This window comes from Sus scrofa, chromosome 3, assembly GCF_000003025.6.
Source record: "Sus scrofa isolate TJ Tabasco breed Duroc chromosome 3, Sscrofa11.1, whole genome shotgun sequence".
In the NCBI taxonomy this organism is placed as follows: domain Eukaryota; kingdom Metazoa; phylum Chordata; class Mammalia; order Artiodactyla; family Suidae; genus Sus; species Sus scrofa.
The window spans coordinates 110,256,703-110,276,274 of NC_010445.4; the positions used below are offsets into that span (position 1 = coordinate 110,256,703).

Below are 19,572 nucleotides of genomic sequence, written 5' to 3' on the forward strand. Positions count from 1 at the left end.
GCGTGCACGCAGGCAGGGCTTCCTCACCAGTCACTGCTGTCCAGGCACTGGAGGGCATCTACCAGCCCCAGCTCTGGGTTCGAGAAAGGCCTCAACTCCTTGAAAGCTCGAAGATCCGTCTCCTCCTCTTCTTCCCACTCAGGAGACCCCAAGGTGAGCACCGCAGGCAAGGACTGAGCTGCACTCGCAGAGAGGGAGAGAAGCAGGCATTCCCCAGGAGGACCAAGGCCTGGCCCGCAGTGCAGTGCCCAGCCCACCTTATCGGGGAGGGGTGTGCAGGGGAAGGGACCCAGACCCATGAGGGCTGGGGAGCCAGGGCCTGGGCTTCACTCCTGGGGGAGGCACAGAGACCACCGAACCACTGCCTTTGGTGGCCTGTTTCTATCTCTACCATTGCCAACCTGATTTGTTTTTTTAAATCTTTTTAGGACCACGCCCATGGCATATGGAGGTTCCCAGGCTAGGGATCAAATCAGAGCCAGAGTCACCAGCCTACGCCACAGCCACAGCCACGGCAGATCCTCAACCCACCGAGGTCAGGGATCAAACCCTGATCCTCATGGATGCTAGAGGGGTTGTTAACCCACTGAGCCACCACGGGAACTCCTGCCAACCTGATGTTATAAATAAACTGGCCTGTGATAGGTGGCTCGATGCCATGTGATCAAGCCACAGAGCTGGTGAGGCACCCCTAATCCTGCCCTGCCTGTGGTTGCAGGTGAGGCCAGCAAGTGTGTCAAAGAATGACTCCCCTGCTCACTCTGGTGACTCTGTAACCTCATCCCCACCCAGGAGCCTGTGTTACGGCTTCTCCTTCACCCCCCGCTGCCTCCACCCCATCCTTTGGTGAAGCTGCCCAAGCAGGGAAGTTGTCCAAAGGCAACAGGCAGGAGGTCGAGGCATGGCCACACCTGCAGGGACTGACCTTAAGCAGGGATGTTCCTTAAAACTTAGATCATGTTTTCTGGGCTCTCCTTCCTTGGGGACAGATGCTGGAATCATAAAATTCCAGAAGAACAGGAGGAAGTGTAGAGGCTCCTGTCTGGTCCCACGCCCGGATCACAGAGCTGAGGCTCCAGAGGCCCAGAGAGGCGGGGGCCCCACCCTCAGCATCTCCACCAGCGGAGCCCGCACTGGAACCCAGAGCTCTCACTGCCGAGTCTCCCTTTCTGCCCAGGTTTTGCCAGAGGTTCGTCTTTATATGCTTTTCCCTGTGGCATATCCAGGAGGGCCTGGGCACATCTGAGTTGAAGAACGTTAATTCCTTTGGTTAAAACCAAGACAAAAAGACCTCACTCCTGGATTTTTTTTTTTTTTCTCAGCTTTGCCATTAGATCAAGATTCATTAGCCAGCGTCTTAGCCCCTATGGGCCACCAGCACCTTAGGTGACCTTGGGTAAACGTGAGTCTCTGCGTCTCAGCTGTGTTGTCTATAAAATGAGTGTCTTAGGTTAGAGAGGGTGATATATCCCAAGCATCAACCATTCATTATCATTTTCATGACTTTTTTTGCTATAGCTCTTAATTACTTGTATTTACATGGTACGTTTCCTCAAATCAACCTGCTTTTTAAATCCTAAATAAGTTTATTTTAAAGGGAAATTTATGTCACTGCCATAACTGGTAAATGATTATTTGTCATACATAGCTTATGATAAATATTTACAGTAAAATAATGTTACAAACTCCAGCTATAAAATGAGTCAGCTTCTGATATCTCGAGCCAAACGCATGATCTCTTTGTTTAGAAAAGAGATTCACAACTATTACTATTATCATTAGCATCACAATTTCTGTGATTTCCCATCCTTTGCTCAGAATAGTAGATGCTCTGTTCCTCCCATGAAACCCCCTTTACCGATGGAGGAACTAAGATTTGTGGGATCAAGTCCTGACCCCAAGATGACCTTCCTAGTAAGTGATGGCCCCGGAGTCATACCCCTGTTTTTTATTATTGAATTCAAATGATTTCCTAGTTCCTAAGACACCCAATAAAAGGATGTAAACTTTTCTAATAAAGGAAAGGAGCTTCACGAGTCTTGGAGCAGTTCTACAGACTAGCACCAAATTAAGACTTTCTACTTGATGGAATCAAAAGGATAGAAAAAGACTAGAAAAGGGAGGTGAGTCGGTATTATTTCTAGCATGAAAATGATGTTCTATTCTATTATCAACGTCCACGTTTGAGAGTTCCCGTCATGGCGCAGTGGTTAACGAATCCGATCCCTGCCCTTGTTCAGTGGGTTAAGGATCCGGCGTGGCTGTGAGCTGTGGTGTAGGTTGCAGATGCGGCTCGGATCCCATGCTGCTGTGGCTCTGGTGTAGGCTGGCGGCTACAGCTCCGATTCGACCCCTAGCCTGGGAACCTCCATGTGCCATGGGAACAGCCCTAGAAAAGGCAAAAAGACCAAAAACAAAAAACAAACAAACAAACAAAAAACAATGTCCAAATTTAATGAAACTCTGAACCAGGTTGGTTGCTTTCAAATATACTTTAGTAGCAAAATCTTTCCAAGTGAAATCCCATGTGGGTGCCTAACATGCAAAAAGGGTAGGTGAAATAGCTGCTCCTCTGGTGGAATGGGGACAGGGCCCCCCTTGGTACCTTGGCACCTTCCTGAGTCTCCCATAGAACCTTTGAGTCCTGGTCTGTCACCAGATCCGTGTCTGTAACCAGCCCGGTCCAGCCCTCACATTTCATAAGCTAACACCCAGGACTTTTTTTCCTCTTCCCAGGGTTTCCAGGCATTTCCATGGAGCCTGATCCCCAGCATCTGCGGCCCCGCTGCACTGCTGAGTCCTCTAAGACACGTCACCCAGGCTGGGCACATCTATCTAGCCAGCCACAATTCCCGTTGCAACACCCTGTGTCCCCATTAGAATTCCTTCTGTGGCTCAGTGATAACAAACCCAACTAGTATCCATTAGGACATGGGTTCGATCCCTGGCCCCACTCAATGGGTTAAGGATCTGGCATTGCCGTGAGCTGTAGTGTAGGTCACAGATGTGGCTCAGATATGGCATTGTTGTGGCTGTGGCGCAGGCTGGCAGCTGCAGCTCCAATTTGACCCCTAGCCTGGGAACCTCCATATGCCGCAGGTGTGGCTCTAAAAAGAAAAAAAATCTGACTGCAGCAGCTCAGGTCACTGTGGAGGCACTGTGCCCCAGTCTGGCACAGTGGATTAGAGTTCCAGTGTTGCTACAGCTGCAGCATCATAGGTAGTAACTGCAGCTTGGAGTCGGATCCCCGGCCCAGGAATTTCCATATGCCACTGGTGTGGCCATAGAATTAAAAACAAACAAAAAACAACCCTATGTCCAAAGACACTTTTTAATTCTCAGACACCGTTCCTCTCCCTGGCAAGGTGACCACCCCAGGCTGCCCCCTACTAGGACATGACAAAAGGCCAGAAGCAGAGCAGCACAGGGCATGCCCCAAATGCCCCAAAGCATCCCGAGACAGCGTGCCCCCACCAGTCAGACTGGCCCCCACCTGATGCATGGCGCGCAAAGCTGGGCTCTTGCTTGCTGACGGGGATGCTGGGCAGGGAGGCCCGGTTGGCCCGCTTCCTCAGGACGACACCCATGTTGTTTCTGCGTGGGCTGCTCAACCCAGTGGGCACAGACAGGGTCCCGCTGCTCCGGAGGGGAAGGAGGCCTGAGGAGGCAGAGAAAATCCTAGGACAGAGCCTGTCCTGCCTGATCCCCTGTGGCCCCCTTTGGAAATGGGCCCATCAGCGGCTATGAGAGAGCAGACGAGTTGCTCTGTCCAGTCTCAGGACAGAGACAGGGGCAGGTGTGGACAGCCTCTCTTTTGGCCCAGCTGTTGGCCAAGACGTCTCCCCGGTTTGGGGGACGCTCCCCCAAGATCCCAGTACCTTCCTTCGTCCAGGTCCTCCGGGAGGCCAGGCCCTGGGGAGCGAGCTCCCTCTCCCTCTCTGGCTCCTTGGCCCTCCAGAGCAGCTCCACCTCCTTCATCTGCTTCAGCCGCATCTTCTCCTGGGCAGACTTGGAGATGGTGACCTGGATCCGGACAAGGTCAAGGCAAGCCCCATCACCCTGGGGACCCAGCTGGGCCCTCTGTACTTTCATGCATGCAGTCCTCAGGAATGGGAGTGGCTCTGGGGTGCCGACTGCTGTTCTGAGAACAAACCAAAGGTGAAAGGCCCTGCTCCCCAAGAGCCCCATGGGGTGGGGAGATGGCAGCAAGGAGACCAGCCTCTCATGGCAGGCGATGTGCGCCAGAAGGGAAGTAAGTGGTACAGAGTGACGGGTTCCGTTTCAGGCAGGGAGGCCCAGGGTGCTCCCGAAAGCAGTGACACTGAAGCAGGGACACAAAAGAAGCCAGGAGAGGCCCGAGGCTGGAGTGCGCTGGGTGTGGCGGGAACCACAAAGAGGACACTGGCCCGAGGACCCCGAGTCAGAGGAGAGGTGGGACACAGGCCAGAGGTGGCGGGCATGAGTCGCAGCGCACTGGGCCCTGTAGTTCATGGTGGTGGGGACTTGGGCTTTTCCTCCGAGGACACAGAAAGCCACTGGAAGTTTTGAGAAGAGTGGTATGGTTGGACTCTTCTTTGGGGGGATTCTCTAAGTATTATTGGTTGGTTTTTTTAATATAACTTTCTATTTTGAAATAATTTAAGGCATTCCCGTCATGGCACAGGGAAAACAAATCCGACTAAGAATCATGAGGTTGCGGGTTCGATCCCTGGCCTCGCTCAGTGGGTTGGGGATCTGGCATTGCCGTGAGCTGTAGTGTAGGTTGCAGATGCTGCTCGGATCCTGCATTGCTGTGGCTGTGCTGTAGGCTGGCAACTGCAGCTCCAATTTGACTCCTAGCCTGGGAACCTCCATATGCTGCGAGTTCGGCCCTAAAAAGCAAAAAAGAAAGAAAGAAAGAATTTAAGACTCACAAGAAGTCGCAAAATTAGAACTGAGGGTTCCCATGTGGTGGTACTTGGATTAGGATCGCAGGAATAAAGACAGTAGAACGACCAGATTCTGGACATGTTTCAAAAGCAGAGCCCGCGGCTTTGGCTGATGGATTAGGTGTGAGATGAAAGAGAAAAACAGAAGGCAGGGTTGGCCCACGATTTGTGGCCAGAGAAGCCGGAAGGCTAGAGTTGCCTTTTACTGCCATTCTTGGAGAGGGATGCTGGGAAAAGGAGGTTTGGGGGGAGTGAAACTTCCACATGTAAGCTCTGGACAAGGTAAATTTGAAATAGAATTCAATATCTAAATGGAGACACTGAGTATCAGTTCTATATAGATACAGTCGTATAATTTAACTGCTGCTGGGGATCGGGGGAAGGTCTGGGCTGGAGAGGGAAATTTGGGGGTCCTCAGCATAGAGGTGGTACTTAGCGCCACGGACTAGTTCAGGTCCCAGGGGGCAGTAGACATAGCCAAGACACTGGAGGGCTGAGCTCTGGGGCTTCCAGCACGTAGAGGTCGGGAGCCAGCAGAGAGGGACAGGAAGGAGCTAAATTTGATGGAGTTCAAGAAGCAAGAAAAAACCATCCCTCGCCTCCAGCCTTGGTGGGGGATTCAAGGAGGATGAGGCTGGGACAGGTCCAGTTGGAAGAGCCCTGAGACCTCAGGCTGCCTGTGGAAGGTGGTCCCACCGGTGCCTCAGTGGGGGCCGTTTCAGTGGGGTTGTGGGGGCTAAGCCAGACCGGCCTGGTCTCGGGAGAGGATGGGTAGAGAGATGAGGCAATGTTTTTGCTTTGGCTTGGTTGTGCTTTCTTAGGATGGGAGGAGCACTAGGGAGCTAAGATGCTGGTGGAAGTGATCCCATTTCAAGAAGCACATCATCGATGCAGGAGAAGGACAATGCTGAAGCTGGGATGTTAGATGGATTGAGCTAGACGGCAGGAGAGCAAACAGGCTGCTTGAGGTTGCGACAATGGTGGGGGCAAAGTTACTTGCAGGGCCAAGGCCTGTGGTCTATGGTCTGACCATGGGAGTGAGTGGCCAAGGTGGAGGACAGTTGAGCTTGTTTCATGGCCCTGAATTACTCCTCTTTTGTCTCCTCTGTCACCCCCACTGGAGCGGGAGGATGTGGTGACCGGGCCTTATCAGCATCACTGGATTGGATGCTAACATAGTACATGCACCCAGCAGGCTTTCAAGGTCTAAGACACTCTTTTATCTCTGTCTCAAAGAATGACCGTAACAGGGACTCTCCAAGATTTACTAAATTCGTCCAGACTGGAATCTGCGTGAATCATCTATCTGGATCAAGGTCACCTTAGCAGCACAAGGTATTTGTCAGTCTGTCAAGCACAGCCTTTGGCTGATCTGCCTCTGAGTCAGCTGTCTCCGGGTTGCTATCTTGGGTGTTGGTTCAGATTACGCAGCCTGGTTCACCTAAGCCCCTCTGCACTCGCGCCCACATCCTGCTTCCTTCTGAACCATGTGTGACCTGCTGCCCTCCCTTCCTCCCGCATCCCCGCCCCTCCGCTCCCTGCTGCACTCGACCTTCACCTAGTCCGCTCACCTCCCTCCTTCTCCTCCCCTGTTTCCCTCCTTTGCTTTAGCCTTCATCCCAAACCTGTCTGCAGGTTCTGGCCTGAAGTCCTAAGGGCAGCTGCCTTGGGGCTCTTCCTTGCTTTCCCCAAGCTGGCCCCACACTTATGTGTTTCAGAAACACGTCTGTGTTCAACAAGTGGTCCATGGGGACCCCCGACTTCCTCCTCCCCTCCTTTGCCAGGTACCTTGCTGCCAGTCTCCTTCTGGTCCTCTTCTTTTAGCAAAGGGTGAGCACCTTTGGCATGGCTGAAGGAGAAGGCTGTCAGGGTAGGAGCAGACTGAGATGAAGGCAGGGCAGGCTTCTCAGGGGCAGCGGACCTGTCCCGGACAGGTGGGACCAAAGGTTTTGGCTCTGAGGAGTCAAGAGGAAGAATGGAGCTGAGGACTCCCAGCAGCCTGGAGCAGCAGCCATCCCTTTGGGACTGAGGCTCTATGACCCTGTGGTTGGTGTCACGTTTTATTGCTAAGCCCTTCACCCTGTTCTTCTGCCCAATATTTCCTTGCGGAAAAAGATACAGGTTAAATGGACGCCACAGAGCAGCCCTGGTGGGTATAGAACAGGCTGCCGGAGGACCAACGCCCTCCTCCCTTCACCCTTCCAGCCATCCACCCATTCACTCAACAGTGATGACACACCTTATTCGAAGATGGGAGGGAGCAAGGAGGCAAGGAAATGGGGGGGGGGGGATCTGCTATCTAAGAGGCTTAAGATATTTCCTGAGAATCTAAGTGTATCTTACCTGACACGTGTGTATGTACTTCAGGAAGATGAAAAAGAAAATGAGCCCACTCACCGCCATATACCACCATGCACCTGTCTGAGACTATAACATGGCACGAAGGGACCAGAGAATAGATGCCAGCCCAATGCTCTCATTTTACAGACGGGGACACTGAGACCCAGGGACCTTCAGGGGCTTGTAGGATTGATAAAATACAAATTCATTTCCAAATGGCATCAAATCCAGAGTTTCTCTTTGTGAGTCCATATTTTCCCGATTAATGGATTTTAAGAATATATTTCTGGTTATAGAGGCAGAGTTTTCTCTTAATGAAAGAAATGTTAACCCAATTCTCCTGCCCACAAAGTTCAGAGTCCGCTGTCCTTGAGTGAACTTGCAAATCAGGGGTCCTCTGGGATGGGGGGACCACCTGGGGCTGCCTGAGGCTGGAAAGGGCTCCTTAAGTCTGGGGATCCACAGGGCTCCTGGGTCACCCCGGATCTCTGCCTGGCCCATGCCTTCTGCCAAAGATCCCTCCTGGAAGAAGGATCCAGGGTCGAGGAGGAGGAGTGGTGGAGGCTCCATCTGCCCAGAGGTAAGGCAGGGCTGAGAGCCCAGTGTCCACGTGCCAGCTGACCAGGGCAGGGACTGCAGGAAAACCACAATATTGGGCGAAGCCCTCAGCTTCACACAGGACTGCATGAGCCCCTACTATGTGCCAGATGTGGTGCACACATTGGGCCATGCTGTCCCCAGCTGACAGCCAGAGGGTCAGAGAGCCCCTTAAGGACTTTGCCACTTTGCATCCCCCCTTCTCACCTATGCTTCCAAGAGAGAACCTAGAAAGCCTGTCCCTACAGCCTGGCCCCTGCCCCAGGGGACCTGGGTCTCGAGCAGCAAGCTGGTAAGGCAGACAAGGGAGTAGTTACAGGCAGGCATCTCTTGGTCCAAACCTCCAAGCCAGCACTCTTAGGGTTGGCTTTTTTTTTTTTTTTGTCTTTTTTGGGCCACACCCAAGGCATATGGAAGTGCCTCGGCTAGGGGGTCAAATCGGAGCTACAGCTGGATCAGCAACACTGGATCCTTAAGGCACTGAGCGAGGCCAGGGATCCAATCTGCATCCTTGTGGATACTAGTCAGGTTCTTAACACACTGAGCCACAATGGGAACCCCAGGGGTAGCTCTTAAGGGACACTCAGGCATCCATGGGCATCATAGCAGACTGCCCCGGCTCACCCTGCCGCAGCCTGGCCAGGGATGGAGGGAAACACAGCCGCCATGGAAGTTTCTGTGCCAGGCCTGCCTCTCGGCCCCAGCTGAGCATCCTGACTCTGGGGCCTCTTGGGCCACAGCCTCCTCCTGGCCAACTGACCCACCTGCTGAGCTGATTACAGGGTGGCTTTCCGGGAAGCTGGACAAGAGTCTGCCCTCTGCTGCCATCAGCACAGCAGCTGCCTCCAACCCCCAGGGCCTAAGGCCCAGGCTCACGGTGCTCTGCCCAGGTCCCCTCACCCGACCTTCCATCGTCTGTCTCCCCGGAGTTAGGCCATCAGGCTGAAGAGCCTTTCTGGGCCTCGGCCTCCTGCTGGCCACCTGCCTCACTTCCAGTCTGGCTGGCTCTCTCCCCCCAACCCCACACACACACTGAAACCTGCCGGGATTGGCTGCCTAAGGCGTTTGTGGGGTGTGGTTTAATTTCTCACTTTTTCTGAAAAGGGAATTCTCTGCTTAAAACAGTGCAGGGGCAGCCACGCAATGCATCAGAAGTGCCAGCCTTGTGAGTTCCCTGGTGGTTCAGAGGCTTAAAGATTTGGCGTTGTCACTGCTGTGGTGCACGTTTGACCCCTGACCTGAGAACTTCTGCATGCCGCAGGTGTGGCCAAATAAATACATAAATAATAAACATTTCTACAAATCAAAAGCGCCAGGCTTGGAGCCGTGCCGACCTACGTGCAAACATGACAAGGCTGCTTTCTGAGACCAGGGAGAAGGTCCGGTTCGAGGACCCTCAGTGTATCCCTTCCTCTGTCCAATGGGGACAGAGCCTTCTCTCCCAGCTGGGTGATCATGCAGTGACTCGCGCCTGAGCACCCCAGCACGCCCGGCACAGAGCGGGGTCGGGGGGGGCGCCCTCTGTGGCCCCAGGGTGATTTCTGCTTCCCTGTCGGTGAAATGAGGCACTTGAGACTGAGAGCTTCCAGATCTCCTCCAGCCCTGGTTCTGGTGCCATGATCCAGCCCAGGAAGTGGAGAGCCAATAACAATGGGGGAGTGAGCACGGCGAGTACATACCCAGAGATCTGGGGGTCTTCTCCCGAGGCCCCCTCTCCCGAACCAACCTTAAAAGAACGGGGGAGAAAAAAGCAGCATGAGAGACGGCAAGCAAGAGCTTCTACTGTGAGCGACCTAGGAAGGGTAGCTCCAGGATGGGGCAGTGGCTGGGGAGGGGGGTGTTCACAGCAGAGGGGCCGGTGGGGCCCTGACATTGGGCTCTTGGCCAGGGTTCAAAGCAGGAGATGCAGCCTCTTCTGACAACTCGAGGGCAGGCTCGCTGTCCAGACACGGCTCTGACCCTTTTTCCTGACTGCACAGCCCATCAGTCTCCCAGGAAGCCAGTCTCCACATGGAAACTGCTCAGTCCAAGAGGGAGCCCTGTCCCCTGCTATGTCCGCAGGACAGTGGCTGCCATGGATGAGGGACGGCTCCTCCCAGCTCGGAGCAGACTGAGTTCAAGTCTCCAAACTCTCCCTGCCCCGCGTGAGCTCAGTGATCCCCACCCCCTCCCCCCAGGGTCTAGAGGGACTGACCCCCCTTTGCTGCCCATGAGAAATCACCACTGTTTTGTAACAGGTTCAATCCCAAACTAGGCACAGGAAGGGAAGCTGAGGCATTCTCGGCACTGGGTTTAATTATAATTTTTAATTATTTTTATTTTTTGTCTTTTCAGGGCTGCACCCGTGGCACATGGAGGTTCCCAGGCTAGGGGTTCAATGGGAGCTGTAGCCACCGGCCTACACCAGAGCCCCAGCAACACAGGATCCGAGCCTCGTCTTCAACCTACACCACAGCTCACGACAACACCAGATCCTTAACCCACTGATTGAGGCCAAGGATCAAACCTGTGTCCTCATGGATACTAGTCAGATTTGTTTCCGCTGAGCCACGATGGGAATGCCTAACTGTAATTTTTTAAATAGGCAGCACTATTTACTCATTCAATACTTAGTTACTGAAGACCTACTATGTGCCGAGCACTGTCATACACCAGGAATAGAGCATCACTGAGACAGACGGCAATCCCCGCCTTGGTGGGGCTTCCGTTCCTGTGAAGACCAGGTGTACCGTTATCCAACATGGATTTCCTCTTCTCACTGGGAAACGCAGAGACGTCAGAGCCCCCTGGGAGGCTGACGGGGTAACCAGCCACCACAAAAGGCCTGGGACACAACATGCTATGCTCTGGTCTCAGAGCATTCACGCAGCAGAATGACTCGGGCAGGGGTGGCCGGAGGGCAGGCAGTAGGAGGGCCCACTTCAGTGCCTGCCCAGACCCAAGGCCCCCTATCCAAGGGGCCCGTGGAAGTCAGGGGAACTCAGGTCTATGGAAGGGCCGGAGCGGCAAGGTGGACCTGGACCAGCCAGGACTCAGAGCTGTTCCGTGGAACAAGTACAACTGCTGGATCTGAACCCACACAGACAGCTTGTGTGGATCAGAGACAGCAGGCAGACACCCCAGGGCACCCAGCAGACACCCCAGGGCACACAGCCTAGGGAGCCTATCCACGGTCTTTGCTATCAGAACCCACCACTGCCCAGCACACTAACAAAGCGGGTTCTGCCAGCACAGTGCCACAGCAATTTCTCTGCTCTTCGGGGGTCATGCCTGGGCCTTCCCCAACAAGGTCTGGATCTTAGCTGGGGTGGGGTGATGGGGAGAGGGCTCTTCCTTCTGCGCTTTATCTTGGTTGTGAGTGAGGAGGCCCTTCCTAAGGTGTTTTGTCAGCCATTGGGGTGGTGACTGCTCCTTATACTCACAATTCCTATATTCTGTAGCATTCTCTTTAGTTGTTTTTTTGTTTGTTTGTTTTTGTTTTTGTTTTTGTTTTGTTTTGTTTTTGCTTTTTAGGGCTGCACTCGCGGCATATGGAGGTTTCCAGGCTAGGGGTCGAATCGGAGCTGTAGCTACGGGCCTACACCACAGCCACAGCGACACAGTATCCGAGCTGTGTCTGCAACCTACACCACAGCTCATGGCAACGCTGGATCCTTAACTCACTGAGGGAAGCCAGGGATGGAACCCACAACCTCATGGATCCTGGTTGGGTTCATTAACCACTGAGCCACGAAGGGAACTCTGCATTCTCTTTACTTTTTACTAGCCAATTCCTTGTTTTCGTAACCCATTTTTCAGTTAACAATTCTCTATATTAAACTTTTCCTGTTCATTCTACGTGCTTTCTGGGACGTAAAGTACAGCATGACAACTGTAGCTAACAACACTGTATTGTAGATTTTAACGTTGCTGAGAGAATAGATCTTAAAAGTTCTCATCACAAGGGAAAAATTATAAGCATGTGCAGTGGCATCTTACTGGGGCAATGATTTTGCAATATTCACATCTATCAGATCATTATGTCCCTATACCTTCAACTTACACACCGTTACATGTCAAATATATCTCAATAAAACTGGAAAAACAAACAAATAAATAAACAACTTCCCCTATCAAACTATTGGCTTCTCTCTCCTGATTGGGCCAAGGCTGATCCATACCTATCTCTTACTACATAACGAGTCATACTAAAACTTTGGGTTGAGGGGCTGAAGTGGAGCTGCTCCTGGCTGCCTGAGGTGGGCACAGGCCACTGAAAACCCTGGTGCTGCTTCCTTCCAGCAGGCCTGGCCGCATCCTCCTCCAGCTCCCCCAGCAGCTTCCACCCCCAACTCAGCGTGCACAGCCCATGCCACACTGTGGTTTCTGGTGGGCTTTCTAAATCAGATCTGATGTCACTTCCACACCAGAAAGCCGCCCGTGGCCCCTCATTGCCTCGGGATAAAGCTTACACGCCCTTCGGCCCTGCTTACCTCGCCTGCCTGTCACGCACAAACACGGTGCTGCTGGAAAACTGCCAGTTTCCTGAAGGCCTCACTCACCCTTCATGTCTCTCCTCCTTCTCCATCTCTCCAACTTCCCCTCAGCCTTCAAAACTCAGCTCAGGCCTCACCGCCTTCAAGAAATCCCAGCCTGACTGAGGTCATTTTCCACTACACCCCCCACCATGAGGGGAGCCTTCTATCTCGGCACTTGCCTCGTTGGACTTTGAGTCAATGGTTTATGAGTAAATCTCTCCCATGAGCACCTAGAACACAGAGACTGTCTTGTTTGGCTTTGTTTTCATAGCACTTGGCACAACGCCTGGCACAGAAGTGGTGCTTAATAGCTTTAGAATGAGTAAGTGAATGCATGGATGGATGGATGGATGGATGGATGGATGGATGGATGGATGGGTGGATGGGTGGGTGGATGGATGGATGGATGGATGGATGGATGGATGGATGGATGGGTGGATGGATGGATGGATGGATGGATGGATGGATGGGTGGGTGGATGGATGGGTGGATGGGTGTGTGGGTGGGTGGATGGATGGGTGGATGGGTGGGTGGGTGGGTGGATGGGTGGATGTGTAGATGGGTGGGTGGGTGGATGGATGGATGGATGGATGGATGGGTGATGGATGGATGGGTGGATGGATGGATGGATGGATGGATGGATGGATGGATGGATGGGTGGGTGGATGGGTGTGTGGGTGGGTGGATGGATGGGTGGATGGGTGGGTGGTGGGTGGATGGGTGGATGTGTAGATGGTGGGTGGGTGGATGGATGGATGGATGGATGGATGGATAGATGGTTGGATGGGTGGATGGGTGGGTGGGTGGGTGGATGGATGGGTGGATGGGTGGATGGGTAGATGGGTGGGTGGGTGGATGGATGGGTGGATGGGTGGGTGGGTGGGTGGGTGGATGGGTGTGTGGTGGGTGGATGGATGGGTGGATGGGTGGGTGGGTGGGTGGGTGGATGGATGAAATGGTAGTGGAGGCTCCTTTCCAGACATTTGCTCACCTCACAGAGTCAAAGGAGAGAAATCCATGCCACAACCAGATAGCAAGTGGGCAGATACTTATCACATGGTTGACCTATGGCAGGTATCAAGCTTGATACCGTGGGAGCCACAGAGATTTCCACATATGGCCCCTACTCTGCAGTGCTCCAAGTTAAAGAATCCAAATGAGATTGAAGTAAAAGTTGAGCAAATCGGTGGGAGAGAGGAGGTGGGGCAGTCCGCAGGCCAGATGCTGCGGGGTCAGTGCTGAGAAGGCACTTCCCTTCCTTCTGCCCCAGGGGGCCAATGAAGATCTGAGAGTGAGGGGAGACGTGGAGCTGGGGCTTGAAAAACGTAGGAACGGATCAGCGGGCCAAGGGCGAAAGGCTTGTGTCGGGGCTGCAGGGGTGGAGGAGGGGAGGGCTTGACACAGGGGGGTCTGGAGGGTGGGCAGGTTCCTTCGGAGCAGCACAGAGGAAGTGTGGAGGGGTGGGGGCACGGGCTGGGGCACCCTGAATGCCTGGCCAAGGAGACTTGCTTTTAAGCTGAAGTTAATAACAGTGAGATGCATGGTAAAGACGTATTCAGGGTGTGGATGAAAACAGATTAGGATGGAAAGCCGCGGGCTGCTGCAAGGAGACGTGGCAGGAGATATGGGCAGAGGTCAAGAGGGGGCCCGTAAGTGCAAACTGAGAGGAAGGGCCGGGGCAAGAAAGAGGTGGCAGCTTTTGTATTTTTCTCTTGTTGTTTAAGAAAGACCTGATAGGGTGTGGCAACCTGTTAGGAACAGGAGCAAAAGTCAGAGATGATGCTGAAAGTGGGAGATCAAAGAGGATGTCAACACCTCAGGGGAAACCTGGAGTCGTGGGAGGCAGGCAGTTTGGAGAAACACAGGGTGCTCCGTCCGTGGCGGCACATCCTCCCTCCCCGCCTCAGGCGCTGCATCTGCATCAGCCATGAGGACCCTGGGGATGCTCCACAGGAGGATGGAAGCACGGAGCTTGGCTCCCGGAGACCTCAGGGTAGAGCAGGGGATGCGGAAGTCACCCAGCCCATGTGAACTCGGGAGCCACTGCAGAGATCAGATTCCCAGGGGAGAACAAGGTGAGGGCAAAGGGTCCTGGAACAAATTTAAGCAATGATGAAACAGGGGGCACGGGAGACTGTCTGGAAGGTCGAGAGGCGTCTTTAAAGTCAGGAAGGAGAAGAGCTCAAGGGCATCAGCAGCTCCAACGATGCAAAAAAGGTCAAGAGCAATGGGAGGGGAGGAAATGTCACTTGTCTGGGGCCAGAGAGTCATGAGCGCCAGCAAGACCTCTGGGCGGGTTGGGGGGGTGTCTGAGCAGGAAAGAAGGAAGTGCTGATGGGGAGGAGGCAGACGTCAACGAGGAGGCCGATGGCAAAATCAAGCAGAGACTCAAATCTAGGCGCTCCCACACTCCACCAGGAGCGGGAAATATGTGGACACGTGTACAGACAGAAGGGGAGGCGGCATGGGAGACAGAGTGAAGAAGCTTGAAGAAAAAACGAGTACAGCAGATGCCAAAGAGGGTTCCCTCTCTCTGTGTCTTGCTCTCTCTCTCTCTCTCTCTCTCTCACTCACACACACACACACACACACACACACACACACACTTGCTCCAACATTAGTGACTCTGGGCTTTTCTTGGCTGTGTGGATCACACCGCCTGCCCCACTTAAAGCCCTAAGTCCGGATTCATTACCTTTACCTAATGGTTCCTAGGCTTTTTAGGGTATGAAGACCCCAAAAAAGTTTTATGGACTCCTCCTCCCCATACATAGTATCCATTCAGAAGATACATCACTACAAAGCGCTACCATGATTTCAACAGAGCTTTAAAATAATTTGTATTTAATTCATCCCTGTGGCAACCGCACACGACAGGACACTGGCAGAAGGTAGAAGTCAAGACATTGTTCATTAAGCCCATACACCCGTCCTGCTGGAGTCAAGGGTAAGAGCTGTGACCGTCCCAGGTCTGAGGCTCACGGTGGGGCACCTGGCCCTAAGAGCTCTGCCTTGGCGTGGAGGTTCCGTCATGGGAAGCTCAAGCGGATCTGGGGATTTAGAGGAGAGAGGACCACAAGGTAGCTTTGACTTAGGGATGCTTACCGTGTGGGGGGTGGCCTCAGGCCCATGAGGACGTCCTGGCCTGGAGGTGGGAGGCTGGGAAGGGAGCCAGGTGTGCAGGCGGAGGTCCCGGCGGGCACCCCGGCCTTTGGGATGGGCGGGATCACGATGCCCCCCAGGGACCTGTGCATCTTCTCATCATTGCAGTGCAGGTACTGCTGGGAGATCTTCACCTGCCAGTGGGGGTGGGGAAGGGGAGGGGTCAGGTCCAGGAAACGTTCCACTCTGGATGCGCACCGCCCGGGCACCTCTTACAGGGCCATCCTTTCTATCCAGAGCCACCTGGGTGACAATGCTGGCAAGCAGCCTCTGGGTTCTCTTGCCAGCCACCAACCTGGGACCCTGGGCTCATTGTTTCCTCACCATTGCAGCTAAGAAGGGGGTTCCCTTGTTCCCACTCCAGCCCCTCTGTTGTTTATTATTTGTTTTCCTGTGCTTCTCATTTCAGAAAATCCTAGGGCATGAGAGCTGAAAGGGAGCCTCAAAAACATCGGGTCCAGTTCCCTCTTTTGAATGCAAACTGGGGCCCAGAGAGGGACGTGACTTGCCCAAGGTCACACAGCAGTAAAGGGCAGTGTGGAAACCAGAACCCAAGTCCTGGCCCAGCATCTCTTTCCCCATCTGCCACATTCCCTTGCCAAAAATGGGGAGGCCCGAAGCCTGAAGAATTCTGTAACATTTAGACCAGAGAAGACTTGGGAAGCACTGAATGTACGACTAAGACAGGCGATCACCGAGCCTCTGCTCAGAGGGAGGGGGGCCCGCATCTCTGGGCAGCCTGGCTGCCAAGACTTGATGCTGTGGGGGAAGGTGAGACGAGGGCAGCCCTGAGACACGTCCAGAGATGCTCAGAGCTCGGGAGCAGGGGTTGGGAAAGGACGGAAAGACAGACAGAGGGACAGGGTGGCAAGTCTTAGAGCAGTCGAATGACCTTACCTCCTGGGCACCAGGTCTCAGCCCCTGGGGACCCTGACTGCTCTGGGGTGGGTCCAGGCCATTCTCCTTGGCTCCGCTAGCCTCCGGGGTGGTGGGCATGCTCTGGATGGGGGGCATCAGCCTGGGCACCCTCAGCAGCCTCTGAGAGGTGACCCGGGGGATGGTGGTCCTCAGGGGAACTCCTCTGGGGCCTCCCCCAGGATCCAGAGAGGCTGTGAGGGTAGGAAGTAAGTTAGTCCCAGGAGTGTGGGGATGGGGGTGGGATTAAATGAGATATTGGCAGCAGGGCCTTGTATCCTGGGGAGCTAAGAGCGTGAGAGGAGAGGGCACCCACCCCTACCACTAGGCTATGCTCCTACACAATCTGATAGAAAGTGTCCATCAGAGTCACCTATTTAAAATTCAGGGAGTTCCCTTGGTGGCTCAGTGGTTAACGAATCCGACTAGGAACCATGAGGTTGCGAGTTTGATCCCTGGCCTCGCTCAGTGGGTTAAGGATCCTGCATCGCCGTGAGCCGTGGTGTAGGTAGCAGACACGGCTCAGATCCCACGTTGCTGTGCGCTGTGGCATAAGCTGGTGGCTACAGCTCCGAATAGACCCCTAGCCTGGGAACCTCCATATGCTGTGGGTGCAGCCCTAGAAAAGACAAAAAATAAAAAAATAAAAAATAATATAATTCAGGGGTAGGTTGGGTAGAAAGGGAAACAGAATTAGGGCTGGATAAGGAGTGAGAACAGCAGCTGCCAGTCCTTATGTCCATCTGAAGACCACTGGGTGGTTTTAAGCTAGGTTGGGAGGAAGAACATGATCAGATTTGTGTTGGAAAAGAATTCCTCCGCAGCACAGACTAGAAGGAGGCGAGGGTGGGGATGGGAGGCCGGCTGGGAGCAGCTGCAGAGGCCCAGGTGGGAAACGGTGTTCTGAGGAGGAGGCGAGGGGGCTTGGCAGATGCCCCCGCCCAGCCCCGAATGGACCCCGGCTGCCAGCTGGACACCTGCTGATCCTCACAGCCCAGGGGGTCGGGGGTCCCTGACCTTGGACGGATGGTGGCAGGTGGACAGGACCCAGGGCTCACCCCGGGAAGACGCTGCCAAGCCCTCCGAGAGTCTCCTTTTCTTGAGCTTGTCCTTGATCTGGGTGGTGTCCCGGGCCGCGCTGTTGGCCTCTGACTCCAGCGAGGGCAGTGGCACCAGGGGGTGGGGGCCCAGAGACAGGGTCCCAAGGTTCCTGGGGTGGCCATTCCTGGCCTGCCAGTCCTTCAGGGGAGCATCCAGCTTGAGGCTGTCAGGGGCCTCATGTCCACTCAAGAGCTGTGACGGCTCCTCCAGCAGGACGCTGGGCGTTGGTTGGAGAGAGGCTGAGGGAGACAGAGCCAAGAGCTGCTGTGCTAGCGGAGCCCACCTCCCCCCCACCAGTGCCCGGGGTGCCAAACCTTGCCTAGGCCCCGGAGCAAGGGACAGCGGGCCCTGCCACCCCAGGAGAGCCCCACTTCCCTATTCCTGCAGCCCCCCTCTTACATCTTCATCCCCTGAGGCACAGAATTGAAAGGACCCGCCTAAAACCAAAGGGCATTTCAGCAGGGACCACGGTAAAGATAACACCCACCGCTAGCTTGAGGACACAGCCGGGCATCGAAACACACCCGTCCCCTCCCTCCAGGACGAGGCCCAAGCTCTGCTCTGTGGTCACTGGCCTGACTGGGCAGCTGCCAGGTAGAATCTCCCATTCTCCACCCAAAGGCCCCCAAGAGGCTGCCATGTCACCAGGCCCCAAAAGTCTCACCTTCTCCAAAAGTCTTCAGGCTGGAGTCGCTGCCTCCCCCGGCGAGGGCACAGGGCCCGGCACTGGTACGAGGGACACTCCCACAGTACACGGCCCCTGGAGCCAGAGCCTTGCCTGGGGCCGGAAGCACAGGGAGAGCGGCGTGTTGGAGCCCACCAAGGCCAAACTGGAAACAGTCACCCAGGCACGCTGCCACCCAGCCCCCAAGGCAGAGCCTGGCCCTCAGATGGGGGCTTGCTGCCCCCACCCCAGCTTTTCCGAGCCCTCAGGGCCTGACCTCCCGGCTTTACTCCAAACCCCTCCTCCCAGCACCACTTTTCAGCCGCCTTCACGGGCTCCCCTGCCTGCTCCCCCCAGCCCCATGTCCACGGTCTCACATGGGCTGCTCACACAGCCAGGCCTTCCATCATCCCCCGCCCATGGTACCCCTCTCATTACCTGTCCCACGCCCCTCTCTGGGGGTCCCCGGGCCCCTCATCAGCACGTCCTACACTGATCCTTCATCTTCTCTCCTGAACCTCCCCAGCTCACTGGACGGCATCAATGATCCCTTCTGCAGGTATATATTTACTGCTTCCCCATCAGGCACTCGGCCCTTCACAGCCCCAGGTGACATGGTCACTGGTCCTCAGGGGGGCATGAAGTCGTGGGGGAGGCAGTGAGTAGCAGCAGCAACAGTGCGGGGGCCGAGAGCTCTGGCCAGGGGTGGGGACAGGCTAGGCTTCCCAGGGCGAGGGGACCGTGAGCTTCTTCCTTTAAGAAGCTTTGCCCCTCCTTGCACTCCTGCAGCACCCCGGGCACCCCCCATCTCACTCGCCTCTCCTGGCCTTTCCCGTCCTCCCTGGGACAGGGACCAAATCGTATTCATTGTGTGAGCTGAACTGTTGGTCCTACACCTCCGTGGCTCAGCGCCTCCCGGGCACAACTCAAGACCATCTTTGGGGCCCTACCCCGCCACCTGGAGAAGACTCCACAAAGTGGACACCCAGGACCCCATCCCCAGGGGTTCCCATCCTGGTCCATCACCTGTGTGACCTTGAGGAAATGACCTCTCCGAGGCTCGGTTCCCAGATGCATAAAGGAGCTGGACTTGCCCAAGGGTTCATAGGATCCCAGCTTCGTTTGATTTCTGAATTTCTAGGTTTTTCTTAAGCCTTCGGCACCTCCCCTTTCCCTCCAAGTATCCAATGTCAGGCAGGATCTGTGCAGCACTAAACTGTGCAGTTGTTTTCCTGTTCATCAGTGAAAGCCCCCGATGCTCGGCCGGGGGACAGTGACCTGTCTCCGGAAGTGCCCAGGCAGTCTGCATTTTCCACTTTCCTCCCGAGGGCTCACCAGGCCCCTGCTC

At 54.7% G+C, this 19,572-nt stretch overlaps 1 protein-coding gene across 1 annotated transcript in view; it reads right to left on the minus strand.

Moving 5' to 3' along the window:
- Positions 1 to 19,572, minus strand: part of TOGARAM2 (TOG array regulator of axonemal microtubules 2) — a 59,625-nt gene that overhangs the window by 24,804 nt on the left and 15,249 nt on the right. The window contains 9 exon segments of the mRNA XM_021087671.1: positions 28 to 178; positions 3,494 to 3,658; positions 3,879 to 4,023; positions 6,717 to 6,883; positions 9,545 to 9,591; positions 15,488 to 15,678; positions 16,442 to 16,653; positions 17,518 to 17,799; positions 18,225 to 18,338. Coding sequence (XP_020943330.1) covers positions 28 to 178; positions 3,494 to 3,658; positions 3,879 to 4,023; positions 6,717 to 6,883; positions 9,545 to 9,591; positions 15,488 to 15,678; positions 16,442 to 16,653; positions 17,518 to 17,799; positions 18,225 to 18,338 — 1,474 coding nt within the window.